This window comes from Prunus avium, chromosome 2 (genome assembly GCF_965620075.1).
Source record: "Prunus avium chromosome 2, drPruAviu1.hap1.1, whole genome shotgun sequence".
Lineage (NCBI taxonomy): Eukaryota > Viridiplantae > Streptophyta > Magnoliopsida > Rosales > Rosaceae > Prunus > Prunus avium.
The window spans coordinates 9,099,771-9,119,923 of NC_142285.1; the positions used below are offsets into that span (position 1 = coordinate 9,099,771).

Consider the following 20,153-nt stretch of genomic DNA (forward strand, 5'->3'; position numbering starts at 1 on the left):
TTCTAGTGGATGTGTTCAACTTCCTGTAATCAATGCAAACTCTCCAACCAGTGACAGTTCGTGTAGGAACTAGCTCATTCTTCTCATTCTTCACAACGGTGATTCCGGACTTCTTTGGAACAACTTGCACAGGGCTCACCCACTTAGAATCTGAAATTGGGTAGATGATTCCTACATCGAGTAGCTTTAAAACTTCAGCTCTAACCACCTCTTTCATGTTGGGATTTAGCCTCCTTTGGGCATCACGAGATGGTTTGCTGTCTTCTTCCATTAAAATCCGGTGCATGCACATGCTTGGACTAATTCCTTTGATGTCTGCTATGGTTCACCCAATGGCTGTTTTATGCTCTTTTAGAACTTTAATTAAGCTCTCTTCTTCATGTGAGGAGAGACCTGCAGCAATTATAACAGGGAGAGTTTCGTTAGCACCCAAATATGTATATTTAAGATTATTGGGAAGAGGTTTAAGTTCTAGCTTTGGTGGGATGACAATGGATGGCTCCAATTTCGTGGATGATGGTCCAAGAGGCTCGATTGGTGGCCTAAAGGATGGTGGGTATGGCGGAAATACTTCTAAGGCAGCCACCACTTCTTGGAACTCCAGTTCACAAAGATCTTCCTCTTCTTGTGTTAAGACAGCTTCTAGAGCATCATTAGACTTTCTCTGCAAAATTTTGGAAGAAACCTCATGATCCACAACATCAATTGAAAAGCAAGAATCAAGAGAGATAGAAGGTTGAGATAGAGCATTAAGCATTTTAAATTCAACAGTTTCACCCAAAACAGTCATGGAGAGGGTGCTATCTTTCACTTTGATGATTGTGTCTGCAGTGGCCATGAATGGCCTGCCTAGGAGAATGGGATCAACACGATCTCCATTTGGATTGTCTTCCATGTCCATCACTACAAAATCAGCAGGGAGAATTAGTGTATTAACTTGAACTAGAATATCTTCTACAATACCTTTTGGATATTTTATAGAATGATCAGCTAGTTCAAGTCGCATTGAAGTCTTCTTCATCCCTTCTAAGCCAAGCTCTTGATAAACTGAATATGGCAAAACATTGATGCTTGCTCCCAAGTCCAACATGGCTCTTCCAACCTTCTTGCCTCCAATGTTAATGGGAATGTCAAAGCTGCCAGGATCATCTAGTTTTGGTGGAAGCTTCCTTTGCAATACAGCACTTACATTCTGGTCGAGCTTTACTCCTTCATTTGGAGCGAAATTGAGCTTGTGAGTTTTCAAGTCCTTGATGAATTTTCCATATGCAGGAATCTGTTCAATAAGATCAAGCAAAGGCAAATTGATATTAACTTTACTCAAAATATCATAAATCTCTTTAAAAGCCTTATCTTGCTTTGCTTTCTTAAGACGGCCTGGAAATGGAATCTGTGGAACATATGGAGCGGGTGGCACGTATCTATCTTCTTGAAGATGTGGTGGCACAAATTTGTCATCCCTTTTATGCAATTGGAATTGATCGGATTTCTGAGAATCTGATTTGGCCTTAGGAGCAGATTGAGAAGTTTTGAGTTGTTCTCCTTCCGTGGCCATGGTCTCCTCCTCTTCATTTTCTACAATCACAACATCATTTGAAAGATTAGAATCATCTTTATTATCAATGATCTTACCTGATCTGAGCACATGAATGGCCTTGGCTTCTGGGTTCTTTGGATTGATCTCAGTTTGGCTTGGCCATTTCCCAGGCACTCTTTGAGTTATTTCAGCAGCTATTTGGCCTAATTGGACTTCCAATTTGGAGATGGCAGCTTGTGTAGTTTGCTGAAAATTGGATTGGTTGATTGCCATCTGCTTCACTATATCTTCCAATGATGATGATGATTGTTGTGGCCTTTGGAATGAAGGGGGATTTGCTTGATTCTGGGTATTTCTCCATGAAAAGTTTGGATGATTTCTCCAACCTGGATTATAACTTTGAGAGTATGGATCATTTCTTGGACCTTGGTTGTAGGAATTTACCAACTTAGCTTGTTCTTGCACAAATTCTGGATATCCAGCCCCAAGTGGACAAGCTGTGGTAGCATGGTCATGAGATTCACAAATGCTACACACTTCCTTCGGAGGGCTTCTTGAGTTTAATGCAAGAAGAGAATCTAGCTTTTGTTCCAGTTTTAAAATCTGCACACTAGAAGCATCATTAGAACCACTAATAACACGTTTACCTCTTGTATCCGTATGTTGGGTCTCCATTGCTATCTCCTCAAAGAGTTCGTACGTTTCTTCTGGAGTTTTGGTTTTAAAAACCACCTGCAAAATTGGTGACTATATTATGACTAGAAGGGGTTAGTCCTTTATAAAACATACGCATTTGAAGCTTCAATGGAATCCCATGATGAGGACATTGGTTGAGCAGCCCATTGAATCTCTCCCATGCTTCACAAAACGATTCATCATCTTGCTGTGCAAATAACAAGATCTTATCCCTAAGCATGTCGGTCTTTTGCGTGGAGAAGTATTTCTCCAAGAACTTCTTTTGAATGGCAGCCCATGTAGTGAGTGATCCCGGCTTCAAAGAATTCAACCAATATTTTGCCTTATCCTTCAAAGTGTATGGAAACACTCTCATTCGAAGTTGATCTTCTGTCACACCTGTCAAGGGAAAAGAACTCACAACATTAAAAATATCCTTTATATGAGTTAATGGATCTTCATTAGGTAAACCATAAAAGGAAGGCAACATATTAAGATGAGAAGATTTAAGCTCATAGTTTCGAGCTACAGTGGGCAGTGAAATGCTTGAAGGAGATGCTGGAATTGTTGGGATATCAAGTTCTCCCATGAACTCAATGGCAGCCATCATTTCTTCTTCTTCTTGGTCTGAACTTGCTTCCGAATTTGAAAGTGAAGAACCAGTAAGTTCAGTGTGGAGAGCAAGACTTGTAAATGTAGCAAGAGCTTGCTCTTTTGCAGTTGACAACTCCCTTTCTAGACGATTCTGAATTTCAGAGGTCACACGATTTGGTTGCAATGATGGTCCTGCGTTCAAAGATCTGGAACGTTGGAACGAAGACCTTACTTGTTCAAGGAATGGCCTGTTAGACATAAACTACCTGAAACAGAAAATTAGATTAATTAGAAACACTAAAAAGAATAGGGTAACCTTGGGCACATAACCAGGGAAGAACTTTCGTTCAGTCCCTGGCAACGGCGCCAAAATTTGTTGTTAATATTATGTTAACTCGCAATTGTACGGGGCAATTAGTAGTATAGCAAGACAAGTACGAGGTCGTACCCACGAAGACTGAGAAGTTAAAACTAGTTATGTACTTAGATTCCCAAATTCAAGAAAGTAGGAGGTTATGTCTAAAACAGAATTTAAAACAAGAGTGGTTGTGATTGTTGAACAAAAGAAGCAAAATGAAATTTCAAACAAAAACAAGTAAACAAATGTAACAAAGAGTGGTTTTAAGAGTTGGAAAACAGATTTTGAGACTAGGGCATTCGAATCACCATAACAATTCAATTCTGGGTTATAAAGATTCAAGTAACAAGTGTAATTCAGATTCAAAGATTGATTCTAGCTAAAGTATGATTAGGCCATGGTGTTTGGTCCTAACCTTGTGTTCCTAATTCCCTAATTTGATCATTTGTTGTCTAACCTAAAATTAAGCATTAGGAACCCATTAAGCATAGAAGAACATTTTAAACAACCAAGTATGTATCTAATCCCTGTTGTCGAATGTCCATACATACTCTTCCTATTCATAGTTCAATTCGAATTAAAGCATGGTGTATACTCTTAATTCAAACCAAGATAGTTAACAAACAAGTTCTAATGGTGATCAATCATTCAAACAAGCATGTTAACTTATAAGCATAATGAATAAGAACATGAATCATGAATCAAACTTGAAACTCCAAACTTATAAACCCAGAATATTCATGTTAGGTTACATCGAAGCCCTAGTTATGGATTTAGCTACTCATAATGGAAAAGAGACTTGAACAGAAATGAGAAAACATAATGAATGCAATAAGAGTAGAAAAACCCTTTTTCTGAAGTTCTTGTGGTGTCCAAGGCTTCTCCAAGTGCTTCTCCACTTCTAATGCTTCTCCAAGAGCTTCCCCACTTCTAGAAAGATGTATGAAGGATATGGAGGTGATTTGGGATGAGTTTGAGTGAGTGGTGATGGCTAAGGAAGATGAAATTCGTAGGGAAATGGAAGAGAAGTTTGCTGGAGTTGTTTTGGTGATTGTTGGAGTGTTTGGGATTGTGAGAGTGTTTGAGGATGGTTGGAGTGAATTGTGGGGTTGTGAATCTCAGGATTTGTTGTGTCTTGAATGTGGAATGGATGTGGTATTTATAGGGAGAGGGGAGTGATAAATCTGAATTCAATATGGCTAATGCATACAACACTTGCATTATAAAAGATGAATTGGTTGATGCACTTCACTAATGCATACAACACTTGCATTATAAAATCTGAATTGGTTGATGCACTTCACCAATAAATCCCACCAGCAGCCCTAGCTCATCTTCATGTCACCATGACCAAGCTTCCAACCAGAAATGATAGCTCATACCTAGCTCACCATGACCAAGCTTCCAACCAGCTCATCCTGAGGTCAGCATGACCAGCAACTTCAAGGGCTTACAACTTGGGCTAGGCTGAATCAAATGAAGACTTTAAGATGTCCATTGTGAAGTTCAGAATGTGTATGATCCAACCACACAAGTATTGGCCCAATACAAGCTCGGAGGAGGAAGTTAAGGCCGAAACAAATTGCTAACTCAGTTTGCTCGCTGACAAAATTCCATCCTGAGCATGGATCTGTGTTTGCTAGGTGACGGACTCCAAAGTTATCCAATGGGGCTGAATTTTGGATATGTTATAGTACACACCCATTGGAACAACTTTCATGAAGAATGTTGCCTCATCCGAGCTATGTAGGTTGCTGAAACAAAGCTTGAAATATGACCTACGGAACTGGACTGGCAGGGGGCTGTAGCCAAAATGAGTTTGTCTTTAAGCTCTTCTTCTCTTCATCCAAATTAGGCCTTAACATGCATGAATTGCATGAATTATGCTCTCTTGCTCTTTTGGCCTACAAAACACACAAATAGAGGCAAATAACTCAGAATTATAGGAAACTAAGCAAAAGAAGTAAGTAAATTGGGCATGTATATGTATGAAATTATGAACTTAACACACCCCAAAAATGCCTCTTACACATCACCAAGATCCAAAAAGAAATTTTACATGTTTTTTCAACTAAAGTGAAGAAAGCAATCTGCGAAGAAATTGGGGAATCAAAGTTTTTTATAATTGTTGATGAAGCACGTCATGAATCCAAGAGAGATCAAATGTCTATAGTGTTGCGATTTGTTGACAAAGAAGGTCTTATTCAGGAGCCTTTTTTTGGGCTTGTTCATGTGTCAGACACTGAGGCATTAACTCTGAAAAAAGGTATATACTCTATATTTTCTCATAATTCACTAAATATTCAAAATATTAGAGGACAAGGATACGATGGTGCAAGTAACATGCGAGGTGAATGGAATGGGTTACAAGCTCTGATTTTGAATGATTGCTCATATGCTTACTATGTTCATTGTTTAGCACATCGATTACAATTGGCATTAGTTGCATCATCAAGAGAAGTTATTCATGTTCACCACTTTTTTACTAAATTGACTTCTATTGTCAATATTGTTGGTGCTTCATGTAAGCGTAATGATGAACTGAAAAATGCTCAAGCTGCTGAAATTGAGCACATGATTGCAATTGATGAGCTCGAGACTAGGAAAGGAATGAACCAAATTGGCACCTTACAACGTGCTGGTGATACTCGTTGGGGTTCTCATTTGAAATCAATTACAAGCTTGGTAAATATGTTTAGTGCAATATGCATAGTTCTAATTAATATAATTGATAACGGAACTACTTATTCTCAACGAGGAGATGCTGATGCAGCTTATGAGGCAATGACTTCATATGAATTTGTCTTTATCTTATATCTTATGAAAGAACTTATGGAGATCACTAATGATCTTTGTCAAGCTTTGCAATGTCAATCCCAAGACATCATAAATGCCATGAATCTTGTTTCTTCCACTAAAGCACTCATCCAAGAATTAAGAGATGATGGATGGGATTCTTTGCTGACCAAGGTGAATTCTTTTTGTGAAGCACGGAACATAGATATCGTAGATATGAATGCTCGTTATGTTGCGAGACGAGGTTGAGCTCGCCATCAACAAGATGATTTTATGATTAAGCATTATTACATGATAGATATTTTTTATGCTGCAATAGATTCTCAACTTCAAGAATTAAATAGCAGATTTAGTGATCAAACAACAGAGCTGCTTATTCTGGGGTCGGCTTTGGATCCTCGTGAAGTGAATAAATCTTTTAGAATTGATGATATTTGTCAATTGGTAGATAAGTTCTATCCGCAAGACTTTGAAGATCATGAGAAGATAGGTTTGAGAAGACAACTTCAACATTTTGAGAGTGACGTCGTTAGACTTCCAGAGTTGAAAAACTTGTCAACAATTTCTGATCTATCTCAATGGATGGTAACGACTAGAAGATCAACTACATATCCACTTGTTTATAGAGTGGTTGTGCTTGTGCTTAGTCTTCCTGTTTCTACAGCAACTGCAGAGCGATCATTTTCTGCTATGCGTATAGTAAAAACTAGGCTTCGTAACAAGATGGAAGACGATTTTCTCACAGACTCTTTGATTATGTACATCGAAAGGGAAATTGCAGAAAAGTTTAGCATTGACTCAATCATAGATGGTTTTCGAGATATGAAAGAACGACGAGTGTTATTTTGATACCTAATTGAATACACAATTATTTTCTGCCTTTAATTTTTCCAAACATTGTTAAGGTTGAAAAAGTGAAATTTTTTAATGTCTTGTTTGGTTTATATGTTGGCCCCCCAACACATAAATTCATGGCTCCGCCACTGCTTGTGCTACATCCCTATTTAATTTTCTCCTCTGTTTGACTTATGGCAAAGACAAGAGGCAAAGAAGAGAGGCTCCATGTATTGAGGAGAGAAAGAGAGAGAGGAAACCAACTGCACCATTTCCTTGGTAAGCCGTGACTTGATCAGTTTTTTTTGTCGGCCTGCTATCCAGTTTCTACATTGCCGAGACCAGCTGGCCGATTCCCTTTACTGCCACGTTCATTGGGGGGGAGTGGGGTCTTCTCCTTCCTACTGGCCTTGACTTGTTCTAATTGTCTTCTTCTTTTTACAGTTGCTTTGACACCATGTCATTTGATGAAAGGAAGCCGATCATCCAACTCACAAGCTCTATTATATCTGCTTGATGGCGCTTATGCCTATAGGAAAAGATTCATAGCTGAAATTGGTACTTAGGTGAAATGGGTAAATTAAAGCCTCGATGGAAAAATGTATGACATCAATGATCAAATAAACCTCGAGATAGTATGAAATATTTAAATCCCTGCAAGCCTAGAAGATAACTACATGACAACCTAGGCACTCAGAAGGACCCGTCAATCTAGGCATCCCCTATGCTAGCAACAACTAGAGTGATAGGTGTGTGAACATTCATCAACATTTCAGATATAACACATACACTATGATTAGGCATATGAATAAGAGAATCACACCAGAAATGTTTACCCAGAAACCCACCATTGGGAAAAACTGGGGGTCATCACTTCGACTAGGCAGTCCACTAAGTCAAGAAGATTCTTACAGAAAAAGTAATCACAAGCTCAAACAATCCTACGTGTATTTAGGAAATGAGCACTACCTCCCAGTGAAACCTTCTTCTCCAAACTTAGTTCAGCTAGTAGCTTGTCCTTCATGGAAATGGTAGCTATTCCATTAGCTTCTTCAACCTATGGCATCGCAACTTAGCACCAGATAGTCATCGATGAATGAAATATAGATACTAGAATGAAATGGTCAATTTCTTCAAGAAATCATCCTCTTGAAGAAATCAAAAGAGAATCTGATCTAGCTAGGATGATGAAGTGTTTAAACAAAAACCCTAGATGCATATTTCAAAAAACCACAACAGATTTCAAAAACCAATTTTCAAAATCCCATAATGGAAATCCAAACCTCACCAAGTAGAGAATGCAAAGTAAAAGTTTTACTCTAAAAAATTCTCAATGGATGAAATGGATTTCGAAAATAGAAGCAGATTTCAAAAGCTATTTGAAAACCTCATTTCCAGAAACCATGAACACTCTTGGACAAACCAAAGAGAAAACCAAGTTTTCCAAAATTGTGCAAATGAAAAAGATGAGAGATTAAAACTTTGATATGCAAAGCTATGGTCAAATTTTCTCAAAAAGAAGTAGCTTTCAAAATGAAAGCTTGAAAACCCATTCCTATGCCATAGAACACTCTCAGACAAACCAAAGAGAAAACCAAGTTTTCCAAAATGGTGAAAATGAAAGAGATGAGAGATGAAAACTTTGTATCACTAACAAAAGTTTGAGCATTGAAATTTCAATGAAAGCCCAAAAGGAAATCAAGAACCCATGAACTCTTCTCCCAAAAACCAAAACCTAATTTATACATCATCTCTCACTAGAACTCTCTCACTCCCTAAAAACCCATTTGAAAAATGTAAATAAGAGTGTTAATGAGTCCAGACCACCCTTAGCCACTTTGGTAGGTCAAAAGAACACTTGGCAGCCAATTATTGGACTCACAATAAGCAAAATAACGTGCCTTGGTTAAAAATCTCGTGCTGGAAATATTGGCCTATATGACTAGTCATCTCGACAAATTAAAGGATGCAAATGCTGATTTTCCTAATGATGTCCATTATAAATAAATGCACAAATTACCTTGGTTTTGTAGCCTCATAAGCTCTTCAATGTACTTCAACTTTGTAGCAAATACCCAATGCCAAATTTATAAAGATGAGCTAAGAGGAATTACATGAAAGTGTATGTTGGGGGGAGTACTCTGTTCTTCTTCTAGCGGCTGCGTGCTTGGTGCTGATGTTTCCGGTAGCTTTACGAAGAGTTGAAGGTGACTTGCTGATGTTTCCGGCAGCTTGACAAAGAGCTGAAGATGACTTGCTGATGTTGAACTGAGATTGTGTGAGCTTGGCATGAGAGCTTGGAGTGTGGGAGCTAAAGACCCAAGTTTAGCAAATGAGAATGCATGTGCTTGGCTTGGTGTTGGATATGCTTGAGTTTGGGTGTTGATAATTTATTTTTTGTGGCTATGACTATGAGAATTTAAGAGTTTCAAGAGGAAGATGGGAGGAAAAGCTTGAGATTTGAAGGCTATGGTGTTTATAGCTTGGAAGGAAGGAAAAGCTTGGAGTTATGCTTAGTGAGGCTTTATGGATTTAAGAGTTTCAAGAGAAAGAGGATGGGAGGAAAAGCTTGATGTTTGAAGGCTATGGTGTTTATAGCTTGAAAGGAAGGAAAAGCTTGGAGTATGCTTGGTGAGGCTTTATAGAGAATATGATGGATTTCAAGAGGAGGAGGTTATGGCTGGGGTGCTTACAACAACTAGGAAGTAGGTGTGACGATTGAAGAAGGGGGGTTGATGGCTGCTGGGAAGCTTGCAGCAGCTAAAGCAAGAAGTTGTTGTGTTGCTCCAGCAGCTAAAGGAAGAGTCGATGGTTGAAGAAGGGGGTTGATGGCTACTGGGATGCTTGCAGCAGCCAAAGCAAGAAGTTGTTGTGCTGCTCTAGCAGCTAAAGGAAAGGCCGATGGCTGAAGAAGGGGGTTGATGGCTGCTGGAATGCTTGCAGTACCTGAAGAAATGTGAGTTCTCATGGTTGCTGGGATGCTTGCCGCAACCAAAGGATGAAGGTTAATGGCTGGGATGACCGCTGGAATGCTTGCAGCAGCTTAAAGGAGGAAGGAAGATGAGTTCTCATGGTTGCTGAGAAGCTTGCAGCAACCAAGAGAGGGTTGATTTTGCCCAGTAAATGCCTCCCAATTTATAGAGGGTGAGGGTTTTCCTTTATTTCTAATAGGTAAAAGGATGTGTTGGAGCTAGTCTATTTCCAATGGGTAAAAGGGAGCATTGGGTCATTCTTATTTCCAACAAGTAAAGCTAGGCATTGGAAGATGACTATTTCCTATGGGTAAAAGGAAGTGTCGGAATTGGCTTCACTACTACAAAAAAAGGAAAAAGACGACAGGAATTCACCGTCATGTATCCGATTTTCAAATAGTCGTGAAATCAACCGACATCTTTTCCAAAATCAAACCACGACGATAAATCCCCATCGTTGTTAAAACAAACAACATCATTACCAAATAACAACCGACATTTGTGTATTGAAAAATGAGCCAAAAAAATTGTCAAGGATAAGAATAGACGACCAATTTTAACAAACAAACGTCTTTTACAACGCAACACATGACATATTTTAACAGAAAATGGCCGCAAGAGACGCATACCACGACAAAAACTAAAACTCACAGCCATTACATATACCTTTCACAACACATACAATTATGACGTCTTTAAATAAATAACAGACGACGTTATTTATGCATAAATAACCATCGTGAAACAAATTTTCCACTTCATTTTTTCCATTAATGTTGACGTGGAAATAGAGGTACGGGTCATTATTTACGACACATGTATTTATATAGACGACGTTGTATTTATAAACAACGTCATCCTCAGATAAAAGACAGCAGTGTTTCAGAATTTATACGTCGTCTTTAAAAACATCACCGTCGTCTAATGTATCTGAGACGGCAACGTTTGTCTGTCGATGGCCGTGTAAAATTATTTTAACGACATGATATGAAAATAAACGGCGTGAAAAATATGTTAGGGTCATTACTTATGACACATTTATTTCTACAGACGACGTTGTGTTTGATGGACAACGTCGTCATCATGTCAAAGACAGCCGTGTTTCGGAATTTATACGTCATCTTTACCAAAATTACGATAGTCTAATATTCCTGAGACGGCAAAGTTTGTCAGCTAACCGTCGTGTAAAATCATTTTAACGACAGAAGAATAAAAAAAGAGACGCGGATATTTCTATATAACGTTGTTTTTATAAAAGAACGACGTCCAAATATCTCTTTACGTCGACAAATTTACCTATGGATTTCAACTACCGTCGTGAATTGTACTGTTTCCACTTCGTTTATGAGTTAACAAGCGACATGGTAAAATTTAAGACTATGATTTTTGAGATGATACGGACGAGTTCATAATCTAAGACGTCGTCTTTTGTAATGTTCAGGTTAGATATCTCGTCTTTTAGACGTCGGTATTATGAAATTGGAGTTGTGTTATTTGTAATTACATGTCCACTCTTTAGGCTTCTCTGACGTGATATCGTTAATAACTGTGTCACAATACCGTCGTGGTTCTTCTTTTTTACATTGCTTTTAGACGTCGGTAAATACATTGCGGTCGTTGAATGCTCCAATACGTCATTTTTTAATGAAAATTTTATTAAAACAGACGTCTGTTTTTCACATTTTTATCAGGACCGTCATTTTTGTAATCTTGCACTAGTATTGTTTTTTTTTTTTTTTGGTCAAGAGCACCAGTATTGTTTGTATTGATTGTTTTGTGGCCAGAACCTGCATAATGAAAGTGAAGAAAACACATTTCAATTTATTACAAAATTAATGTCATACACTGCCGTTTAGGGCATAAGTAATTTCATAAATTACAAGAGCATCATTCAATCCATATATCTTCACACCCATCTCGAATACTTTGACTCCCAAACTCACCTACCAGTTCATCAAATGTGTCAACATTTGGCATCCCTCTAGTAAATGCCTCACACTCAAATTCTCACATTACCTAAGACATCATCACCAATAACATCATTATATTCTCTATTAGGCATTGATAACACTACCGACCAACCACGATGCATCGGGTCGTCAACAAAAAATACTTGTTTGACTTGAGAAGCCAAAACAAATTGGTCATTCCTATGTCCAATTTTACTTAAATCTACAAGGGTAAATCCAAGTTCGTCGACTACAAGGCCAGAAGTACTATCTATCCAATCACACTTAAAGACTGGGATTGTAAACTTTTGGTAGTCAAGGTCCCAAATTTCTTGAATGACACCATAAAAACCCATATTTGAGAGAATTGGGTTTTTATCCTTGGCACTAGCAACTGGCATGGTATGTGCAAATAAATAAACTCCACTATTTTGAACTATCCGCACATCATCTTGTGACTTGATGTTAAATTTAACACCTTTAATAAGATAGCTCCTATATGATGGAACTGCCGTGTTTGGACCAGCTGCTAGCCACCTTAAATTTTCTGATACGCCATGATTGTCTTCCTCATTAAGTTCACTTTGAACCTGCAAATTAATCATATCTTAATTCAATCTAACATAGAAAGAAGAAAATTAAAAGTCCAATATGTTATTTAATAACATATACCTTGAAGCGTAGCCATTGAATGAAAGTGCTATTGTGCTTATCTTGCAGCCACTTTGTTCTCTTTCTAAATTTTGGATAAAGGGTCTTGATATGGATCATATGTTCCCTATATGACACGAACATATAAGATAAACATAAGGAATAATTTAAAATGGAAACTTAAAGAATAAAACTCATACTCGATATAAGGTAGGACTTCCTCCGTATTCTCCAAGACATATAGATGTGCTTGGTTCAACAGGTCCCGATCAACTAAGCTCACTGTGCAACCTGATAATGGCTTTGAAACTCCTATCTTCTGACTTGATGGCACTCCAATTGTACTAATATCAGATAAATATTCGGTGCAAAATTCTACAGCTTCTTCAGCTATATAACGCTCAGCAATGCAACCTTCGGGATGAGTACGGTTTTGGACATACCCCTTTAGAACTTTCATATATCTTTCGAATGGATACATCCATCTAAAATAAACTGGCCCACATAGACGAACTTCTCTGACAAGATGTACTACTAGATGAACCATGATATCGAAGAATGAAGGTGGAAAGTATTTTTCAAGCAAACACAAAGTAACTACTACATCTTCTTCCAACTTATCTAGCTTGGAAACATCAACCGTCTTTGCACATATAGCATTGAAGAAGAAGCACAAACGAGTTATTGCACACCTTGCAGGCTTCTCCAATACAGAACGAATTGCCACAGGAAGCAATTGTTGCATTAAGGTATGACAATCATGTGATTTAAGGACAAGAAGTCTTGAATTTTGTAAAGATACAAGATTTTTTATATTTGAAGAATAACCTTCAAGGACCTTCATACCATAGAAAGAATTGCAAACCGCTCTCTTCTCTGCTCTTGACAAATTCCAAGGCCCTGGAGGCAAATGAGTACATCTTTCTCCATACTCGGGTTGCAAATCAGTTTTGACCCCCATGTTCAATAAATCTAATCGAGCAGCAATTCCATCTTTATTTTTTCCAGGGATCTCCAGTAATGTACCAATGATACTATCACAAACATTCTTCTCAATGTGCATAACATCCAGAACATGCCTCACTGGAAGGTATTTCCAATACTCGAGATCAAAGAATTTTGACTTCTTCTTCCAACAAACTTTGCCACCATCATTTTCACCTCCACCTCCCCCTTTTTTCGAGCCCCATATGTAATTAATATCTTCAACCATATGCAGCACTTCTTCTTTGGTTAATGGCTCGAGAGGCATGCCATATTCAGGTTTCCCATTAAAAGCTGCACGTTGCCTCCTATATGGATGATTGAGTGGTAACCATTTTCTATGCCCAATGTAACAAATTTTGTGGCCAGTTTTCAACCTGTGACTAGGTGTATCATCGCCGCATATTGGACAAGCTTTATATCCTTTAACAACACAAGCTTTATATCCTTTAACAACACAACCAGACAAGCTTCATATTCTGAGTGTAAAGTGTTCTCCTATATGTGCATCATACACTCCTCTAATCCCATCCCACAAAGATTTTAAATCATCAATCAAAGGCTCCAAGTAGACGTCTATATCATTTCCGGGTTGTTTAGGACCGGAAATCAATAAGGTCAACATCATGGACTTTCGTTTCATGCACAACCATGGTGGGAGATTATATGTAACTAAGATAACTGGCCAGCAACTATATCTGCTACTTAGAGAACTGTGGGGATTGAATCCATCAGATGAAAGAGTCAATCTCAAGTTTCTCGGCTCATTACCAAACTCAGGCCATTTATCATCAACAAGTTTCCAAGACGGGGAATCCGCCGGATGAGACATCTGACCGTCAATTGATTTTCTAGCAGCATGCCAAGTCAAACTCTTAGCTGTCTCATGTGATTGAAACATCCTTTTAAACCTTGAAATTAGAGGAAAATACCACACCACCTTCGCTGGCACACCCTCTTTCAAGATTGAATCTTTGCCTTCCTTCCACCTTGAGATACCACAAGTAGGACAATTAGTTGAATCTTCATACTCATTTCTATACAAGATGCAATCATTGGGGCATGTGTGGATTTTCTCATAACTCGGCCCCAATGCACACAAAGTCTTTTTTGCCTCATACATAGAGGCCGGTATTGTATTTCTTTCTGCAAGCAAATTGCCTTGAAGTATCAATAATTCTGTAAAATAGACATCACTCATCCCATGTTTTGCCTTCAAATTATACAACTTCACTAATGCCGATAACTTGGTGTACTTTCTACAACCAGGGTACAATGGTTGATCTCCATCCCCAATTACATTGGCAAACTCATAAGGATCGGATCCCAAATCACCAAAATAATTATCATCCATCTCTATTTCTTCAGACACAAAACTGTACCTACTATGGTCATCATCTTCTTCAACATTTCTACTAGCATTAGTAGTTGCTTCCCAAGGTTCTCCGTGAAATGTCCAATTTTTATAGCTTTGGTCAACTCCATTAAAGTATAAGTGATCCCTTATAATTCCAACCCCAAACAATTTCAAATTCACACATTTAACACATGGACAATGGATATGTGTTGTAGTTAGAAGATTTTCTACATAAAATTTCAAAAATGCTTCCACCCCTAACTCATATGCCTTCGATCTTCTATTCGAGTGCATCCATGACTTATCCATCTCCGACACTATACCCTATTATCTATAATAAAGTGAAAAGACAAGCAATGACCATCACTATAGCAGATTATAAGGGTTTTAATAGCGAGTAATATAGTATACAGATGACGATTTTTAAACAACAACAGACGTATTGGACATATATAGATGACGGGTTTTCAAAAAACGTCGTCTAATGCTAGCAAAAAACAAATGCAAACAAATTGAACCACGACGGTAGTTAAAGAAAACCGTCGTATAGAAAACTTTAGATGACGGTTTGTTAAAAAACCGTCGTCGTATGCCTAAAAAAGCATTCTAAATATTGAAATCCCAGTTTATGTTCAAGAACCCAAAATATATTAAAAACACAACATATACATTAATTTTTATGTTGGGTATTAAGAACACGTATACTAAGCATGAAACCAACATATACTAAGCATGAAAACATTAAATCCATTCCCGATTCATAATAATAGAGAGTGATGAAAAGATCCGACAACATTAAATCCATTCCCGATTCATGAAAACATTAAATATTAAATCCATGAACCCATACCTCCGACAACATTAAAAGATCGCAAAACATATATCTAAAACCCTTTAACACATAACTGAATATCATTCAATGAATTTACAAGCATGAGATTAGGGTTTGTACATACAATTAGGCAGAGCTCACAGATTATGGCCAACTTGGATTCGACGGAGCCTGGAGGACCCAACTTTGAATTAGAGTTGAAGTGAGAGAGCGAAATGTTTTAGGTCACAGATTATGGCCAACTTGGTTCAGGGTTACAAGTATAAGACTTAGAGCGAAATCTGAAAATTTTAGGTCGCGGGGAAATTTTTAGAAAGCGTGCTCTTTAAATCATCGACGGAAAACAAAACAACCGTCGTTAAAATTTCAAATTAAACATGATGCTTATTACATTAAAGACGTCGTGGTAAAACGCTTTACGACACAAAACCAAAACATCATCATTAAAAATTCAAAAGAAATATGACGCTTATTACACAAAATGCGTTGTGGTAAATCCTTACGACGCAAAAAAAAAAAAAAAAAAACTAACGTATTAGAAACTAAGTATATATGTGGGGTTTGGTTTTGCTGGGATTTGAACTCGTGCGTGAACGGGTGGAATGAACAGAAAATTAAATAGACAAATATACCCTAAACCCTAATAAATAAAACCTAAATTATATATATATATATATATTTTAAATAATTTTACAAAAGGTATTAGGGTTTTAGGGCCTAAAATATCTCAATCATAAAACCTAAACCCCAAAAATATTCCTTTAACCCCCTAAACCATCAAACTATAAGTGATGTTGTGACTCATCAAAACATTTTTTTGGATGGAGGTCATTTGAAATTTGTATAACTCAAACTGCATTTTTGAAAGCTTCAGGGGGAAGAAAATATCTCAATGACTTCACAGGAGTTGATGTTGCATTTTTTGGATTTATTTTAAATTTATTTTGAATATTTTGAATTAAATAGAATAAAATATTCTTACAAACACCAACAAACCACGTCGGCGCTAAGAAAGTAAAGACGTTGTAAATTGTAATAAACGACTTACTTTTGAAAAGGACGTCGTTTAAACGCGAACCCATGGCGAATTTTTCACCAAAACCGACGTACAAAATCAATTCCACGATTCAAACACTTAACTTATCGACGTATAATTTCAAACAAACCACGTCGTCTATCGAACCAAGAGCGTCGTTTGAATAACCTTTTACGTTTTTTTTAAAAATCGATGACGTTGTTATTCGTGTACAACGTCATTTTAAAGAAACGACGGTTTAGAAAGCGCTCTTCGTATATCATCGACGGAAAACAAACAAACCGTCGTTGAAAATATAAATAAACATGACGCTTAATATATTAATACCCTAAACCCTAAACCCTAAATTATATATATTTTTAAAATTATTTTAGAAAAGGGTTTATGGTTTATTGCCTAATATATATCAACCATAAACCCTAAACCCTAAAAATAAACCGTTAACCCCCTAAACCCTAAACCCTAAACCCTAAACCATCAAACTATAAGTGATGTTGTGACGCATCAAAACAATTTATTTTTTGGTGGTCATTTTAAATTTGTATTACTCAAACTGCATTTTTTTAAGCTTAAGGGGGAAGAAAATATCTCAATGACTTCATAGGAGTTGACGTTAAATAGAATAAAATATAATTACAAACACCAACAAACCACGTCGGCGCTAAGAAAGGAACGACGTTGTAAATACTCATAAACGACTTACTTGTAAACAAAGTCGTCTTTAAAGGAAAACAAATGGCGGTTTTTTACACACACACCGACGTGTAAAAACCCAAATTGGGCTGGAGACCAAAAGCGGGCTTGGCAGATTCGTTAAAATTGAAGAAAGAAGAAGAAGCCCAAAGGAACTCACGTGACTTACCTGACTTTGAAAAGTCAAAAATTGCAACTAAAGTCACTGAGAGAAGTTATAGGGATTCATGAATACGCACCTGCAGAAAATTTCTCCAGTCTTTTACAGACAGAGGAAGATCAAAATCCTTTTATATATATATATAAATATATAATAGAAAATTCGACAGGCACTATTCTCAAAGGATACGCAGACTATGTTTTCTAAAAAGAAAGATAAGCAGGAAACAAGGAGTTGCTGGAATGGAAAACCATCACGGTTTGAAAAGCAGTTGAATTGGAAGAAAAGTATGGCACCCCATCAAAATTCAGGGAAATGATCACTTCAAGAACTGATTGTTGAATGCTTACATGCCAGAAAATGGATAGAACTCCCTTTCCTTTTCCTTTTAAACTAAAGATCTTTTGAGATTGTTTGCCGCCCAATATTAAAAGAATCAAAACTCCCGCTCTCAAAAGCATTTCTTATAAATACAGGAGAGAGTGAACAGAAAAAAAAAAACCCCAACAATCAACACAACCAAAAACTCAGTCAAAAGACAAACACTCAAAATGATCACTTGATCTCAGAAAATCTTCAAACAAGATTTAAACAGACCCAGAGTCTGAAACATTTCAATTTCAAAAGCTTCACAACAAGCTTGCAGAATCATACTGCTTTTTCCCAGCAAAGACAGTTAGAACACTGTTTCTTACTCAAATCCCAGTTCACAAACCAGCAAAACGAGATTTCTCTTGTTACAAATTTGGTTCAGCAAAGCCAAAGCAAGCAGAGTTTGAGTTTTTACGAATACGAAAACCTCAACAAATTTATGGAGAGCCCTAACTAAGCAGCACAGGTACCACAGTACAGTTCCAGCTTAAGTCCGACTACTTCTGCCCCTTTCAGACTGGAGAAATCCCAGTTCTGCCCATCCAAAAGCCTTCCAGGGCTTGAAATAGAGTAAAGCTCTGCCAAACTCAAGCTTTGGTATCGATTTGCAGCTGAAGCCTAGCAGTTGAAGTTGTTGAAAGTCTAGTCCAGCATAGGCATACCCAGTCCAGCCCAGAACAGAGGCATCTACCCAGACAGAAATGGAAGCACAGCCCTCTTTTATTCTTTTTATAGTCACTTTTCCCTTTTTGAGCTTTGTAAAGGGGAGTTCTGTCTGAAAGTGGTTCACTCTGTTATCATTTATTCTGGCCAGAACTACCAGTTTTATGTTGAGAAAATTATGAAGTCCTTACCAGTCTAAGGCATAGAAAAGAACTTACTTGGGAGATGTTCCTCACCCAAATTCACAATCGTTTGTTCAAAATCAATAGCTTGGGGCGCAAGTTATTTTTACTCTTAAGTCTGTTAGAATTGAAAAATTGCTAACAGTGGCACGCTCGACACACAAAGAAAGTTAATTTATTGACCAACCATGGTCTTTGGATTAATGGGGAACTTTGCCCTACCATCACAGGAAACAAATTAAAACGGGTGAACAATTTGCCACGCCCAGTGGGACTTCTCAGTATATATACTCTTAATATTTTAAAAGTATATGTATATTGGAAGTTCTAGCCAGAATCCACATCACACAATGGAACGAGACCAAGCAGCTTTCCGAGAAAGACCAGAATCAGAAGAAAGCGATGCTAGACAATCAGCCCATGGGAGTATTGGAAGCAGACATTCCAGAACTGGTTCCAGGAGGTTGAATCAGATATAGGAAGCTGTATTCCAGCAGGAGGCTACAACACAAAGAAGCCAGGATTCTTTGAATAATATAACAGCCATGATGCAATGGCAAGTGAACAGGCAGTTCAGGAAAGACCGTGAGGTCGCCATGGCCAGAATTCCAAACCCTGATGCTGTGGTTCAGCAGCTAGACCTTCCCTACGGTCCTCCACCAGGACTAGCATGGCCATATCAAGAGAATCCTCTTATTGCACAGATAGCTGGAATACCAGGACCTGAAGAAATCCAAGCTGGACAGAGGGGAGGAGCCCCTCTCGCCCAAGAACATGAGGCTCCAGCCAGGCCAGAAGGTCCTGCACCAGTTTAGGCTCCCAAGAATCAGCCAGAACCACCTGTTCCACAACCTGTGGCCCCACGAGACCAACCCCTGCCACTTCTGCCTGAGGCACCAGCTGTGCGACCCTACAGACCTAGAAGAATGGACCCTAATCCATTTCCTCCACTAGCAAGGGGCAGGAGAGGCAGAGAGGGAATTAACCCTTTTGCCAACAATGACAGGAACATACCTGGGGCAAACCAGAGGAACCATCCAGAGGTTGAAGAAGAGGAAGAACACAGGGAAGAAGCTCTGCGCGGACCATACAGAGTGGAGCACAGGTTTGATCATGACCAGCCAGAACAAGGACGGAATCCACATCCTGTCAATGCTTTGAATGACATGGGGGCATTGCAGAGAATGATCAGGGAGATGATGGAGCTGGAAGCCAGAAGAGGAGAAAGGCCTGCCTACAGAAAGCCGTACCCGGCTTATATATACCAGATTCCTCTACCCCCAGGTTTCAAAGTACCAAACTTCACCTTGTTTAACGGAGAAGATCCTCATGCTTCGTCGGTTGAACACATAGGCAGATTTTCCATCCAATGCATAGCAATAGAGAATAATCCTCTGTTAAAACTGAGGCTTTTTGGAAATTCTCTCTCCGGACAAGCTTTTACCTGGTATACCATATTACTAGCTAATTCTGTTCAGACCTGGGAGAAAATGGAAAATGTTTTCCAT

General features: G+C 38.2%; 1 protein-coding gene and 1 non-coding gene across 2 annotated transcripts; both read left to right on the forward strand.

Moving 5' to 3' along the window:
• Positions 1–2,346: 2,346 nt before the first annotated feature.
• Positions 2,347–2,453, forward strand: LOC148296419 (small nucleolar RNA R71). Its single transcript, XR_015834266.1, has one exon. It is a non-coding gene; the product is annotated as a small nucleolar RNA R71 (small nucleolar RNA).
• A 3,054-nt stretch (positions 2,454–5,507) lies between these two features.
• Positions 5,508–6,809, forward strand: LOC110745487 (uncharacterized). The gene is made up of 2 exons (XM_088248519.1): positions 5,508–6,204; positions 6,280–6,809. The coding sequence occupies exons 1-2, from the start codon at positions 5,508–5,510 to the stop codon at positions 6,807–6,809; spliced, it is 1,227 nt and encodes a 408-aa protein (XP_088104645.1).
• Positions 6,810–20,153: the final 13,344 nt, after the last annotated feature.

Coding starts and splice junctions, on each gene's coding strand:
- LOC110745487 (XM_088248519.1), top strand. CDS start 5,508: ATGCGAGGTGAATGGAATGGGTTACAAGCTCTGATTTTGAATGATTGC. Junction 6,205..6,279: donor TCGTTATGTTGCGAGACGAG/GTTGAGCTCGCC, acceptor ATGCTGCAATAG/ATTCTCAACTTCAAGAATTA.